This window comes from Mercenaria mercenaria, chromosome 8 (assembly GCF_021730395.1).
Source record: "Mercenaria mercenaria strain notata chromosome 8, MADL_Memer_1, whole genome shotgun sequence".
Classification (NCBI taxonomy): Eukaryota; Metazoa; Mollusca; class Bivalvia; order Venerida; family Veneridae; genus Mercenaria; species Mercenaria mercenaria.
Genome location: NC_069368.1, coordinates 49,265,883 through 49,269,372, shown reverse-complemented (window position 1 = coordinate 49,269,372; position 3,490 = coordinate 49,265,883). Strand labels below are relative to the sequence as shown.

General features: G+C 34.2%; 1 protein-coding gene across 1 annotated transcript; it reads left to right on the top strand.

Moving 5' to 3' along the window:
* Positions 1-1,120: 1,120 nt before the first annotated feature.
* LOC123565362 (zinc transporter ZIP1-like) lies at positions 1,121-2,386 on the top strand. The gene has a single exon (XM_045359228.2). The coding sequence runs from the start codon at positions 1,190-1,192 to the stop codon at positions 2,384-2,386; it is 1,197 nt and encodes a 398-aa protein (XP_045215163.2). The 5' UTR covers positions 1,121-1,189.
* The last annotated feature ends 1,104 nt before the right edge of the window (positions 2,387-3,490 follow it).

Genomic DNA, 3,490 nt, shown 5'->3' with positions numbered 1-3,490 from the left:
GGGCACATGTGATACAAATTATCTATTTGAGAAATGAAGTTATTGTTCTGTGATATTTGTATCAAATTCTTTATTTTGAAGGACATAATAAGAGAGTAAAATAAAACTTTAAAGAAGGGTAAATTTATTTAACGTATGTAATAAAAAGAAAATGTGTCGGACTTATATGCAAGATAAAAAATCTTTTACTCATGAACATCATATCTTACATTTTCACTCGTGGCTATGCCATTCATGAAAACATTGCATCTAATCTTCACTCATGAAATATACTTCAAACTTACAATGAAACAAACAAATGAGCCGTGCCATGGGAAAACCAACATAGTGGGTGTGCGACCAGCATGGATCCAGACCAGCCTGCGCATCCGCGCAGTCTGGTCAGGCTCCATGCTGTTCGCTTTTAAAGCCTATTGGAATTGGAGAAACTGTTTGCGAACAGCATGGATCCTGACCAGACTGCGCGGATGCGCAGGCTGGTCTGGATCCATGCTGGTCGCAAAGCCACTATGTTGGTTTTCTCATGACACGGCTCAAATCTCATCTATATCAGTTATTATTTACTGCGGACCACGGTCAGTCCAAAATTATTACCAGACGTTTATTAGCTGTCATTTCCGTATAAGTTTGAACTTTTGGTGATAAATGGTATTTTAATTTGACTTAAATGCGAATTGTGTGTTCTATAAATAAAAATTGTCTACGTGAGTCAAAAACAGTATTATTGTATATTAATAGGTTTATTTATCCTTTCCTTTCATTTCAGAAAGATGTTTTTAGTTATACTCGACCATCAGGTGATAAAGAAGATGTTTTCTACTTTATATGACAATACAACATTGCAGTCAGCAGGTGGTGTTCTCCCGGTAAAAAAATGTATTACTAAGTGTAATAAATTAGACACATGTGTTCCTGGAAACAACAATGCTTGGATTTCTTACCCGCAGGATCAGTCTATTAACTGTTATCAAATTACTTTAATATACACTTATGATATTACAATAATGTAATACAGGTGCGCTGGTAAGATTTTAATGGTTGTGGATATAATGACAGTTTGTGATCAAAGAAACGTAATTGATATCATTAGGGTTACATATAATACTATTAAACACACTTATTGAATTACAGTGCTTATGAAGACATTACTGCGAAATATTTCAGATAGCATCAGGATCACACTCTTTAAATGTCGAAGAAGGGGAGGTTTAAGATGGACGTCGTCGTTGCAAAAATTCTTTCACTCGTGATTGTAACCAGCGTTTCGGTCATTGTTGGTATGTTACCATGCAGACTTGTGAAGCACTTTAGTAGGACCATGTGTAAATCTAAACGCATGTTTGATGATATAGTATCTGGTGTTAAATGTTTCTCTGGAGGAGTTTTCTTAGGAGCATGTTTTCTTCATTTGATACCCCAAACGCGGAAGAAAGTAGATATTGTGTTGGACCAGCTACGACCAATTTCACAATATCCCGTAGCAGAACTGCTGATCATGGCTGGATTTTTCACGGTTGTGTTCTCTGAACATGTTATTCGGTATCTGTATTATCGTTTACACGAAGGAACTTGTTCCGCGTATTTTGATCATGATAGTTATAGCTTTGATGAAGATTATCTCCCAACCACTGAAGATCCTGATTTAAATGGTTGTGAACTGCTTGAATGTAAAAATTTAAGGTCGTCAATTCCACAGCAAGGTAACAATGAAGAGAACATACAGACAAACGAACAGACACATGCAACTGAGGAAAGCATGAATAATATAAATCCAAACAATCAAAATAGTACAGGTTTAACGCATTCTAATACACAACGTGACAGTAGGTTCGATAATAAGATAGAACGTGCTCCATTACAAGAGTTGGAAATTGAAACAGTAGTGACAGGAAAAAGTAAATGTGAAGAAGGGAAGGGACAGATTCACTCGGTGTTTTTATTAACTGCTCTTTCATTCTATGGTGTATTCGAAGGAATGGCGCTTGGTTTGCAAGTTCATGAGGGCGATGTGTGGGTAATGTGCGTAGCTATCAGTATACACCAAGGAATACATTCTTTTGGTAGAAGTTTACAGTATGCCAGGAATTTCGAAAAATTATCGACTATTGTATTTTCAGTTAGCGCCTTTTCTATCATTTGTGTTGTTGGGATGATAACTGGAATGACGATATCTTCTGGCGTGCAGTTATATACAGATGTTGACGTGCCAAATGCCATTTTACATAGCCTTTCAACCGGAACTATTTTTTACATCACATTTTTGAATATTTTATATAAACAGTTAGATGGAAACAAGGATATTAAGAAAGTTTTGTGCACTTTTTTAGGTTTCTCCGCCACGGCCGTGATTCTTGCTTTTGCAAATCAGCAAGATAAACTTGTATAAGCCTTGCAATTTTATCAAAACATCTACATGAATTTTCATACTTTCATATCATTTAATATGTGCATCGGACATCACTGAACAAAATTATAAGCTAACAGTTGTCTGGTTTATTCATCAGGCAATAACAAAATTATTAGAATATATCTACAGATAAAAATTTACAATGAAGCTAAGTAAAGTAAAAGCTAACAGATGTTACTGCTTGTAAAACATTTCACAATATTTGCTACTATCAATTTTGCTTGTTATATGCTATAAAAATATGTATTGTCATTTAATATCTTGGCCATCTTTTTATTTATATTTGTAACTTATACTGGTCAACAAATCTGAAACTGAGACTTGTAAATGTAATCTGCTATGTGCAAACTTCAATGATTATTACCATGTCTTTTACATGATGGTTTACCTAAACTGTAAAATTGGTCAATTAAATAGTTCTACCAATAACACTACAGTCGATATTTCATGCGCTACCCAATGCTCTATAGAGGATTTCAGGAGTGTTTACCAATATAAGTTACTTTATTTCCTTTGAGAGTAATAATTGCACTTCCATTTGATTTTGAATTATAGTTTTATGAGTCCATAATATGAGTACATGTTTATGTTTCATATATATTTTGTGTGAGACAAAGAGTTAGCAAAGGAGAAATACAGAAAGCGATAACTCTTACAAATACAATTATCTTAGGTCGCGTTTATATTTTGCATTCTCCATGAAACCTACACGCTCATACAAATAGAGCATGTATGCTCTAAAAAGAATATTTGCATGTTGAAAATGATGATTAAGTCAAAGACCCAACATTTCACATTTTGTAAAGTTACGTTTAATAAGAGGTCATTAAATATAGGCAAACTGTAATGTCCATAGCTATATCTAATACCAAAGAAGTGTTTACGTGTTGAAATCTGTACAGTTCGACAAGTCTATTAATTGGGGGTGGGGGTGCTTCAAACAAATAACCAGCCCTTTATATCCTATATTATCCGAAATTCCATACACTACAAAAACAAGGAACACATTTTTATATCACTAATTACAAAGTAAATTATATATTGTACCAATTTCTTTACGAGGCAGTCAATGTATGATGTCTT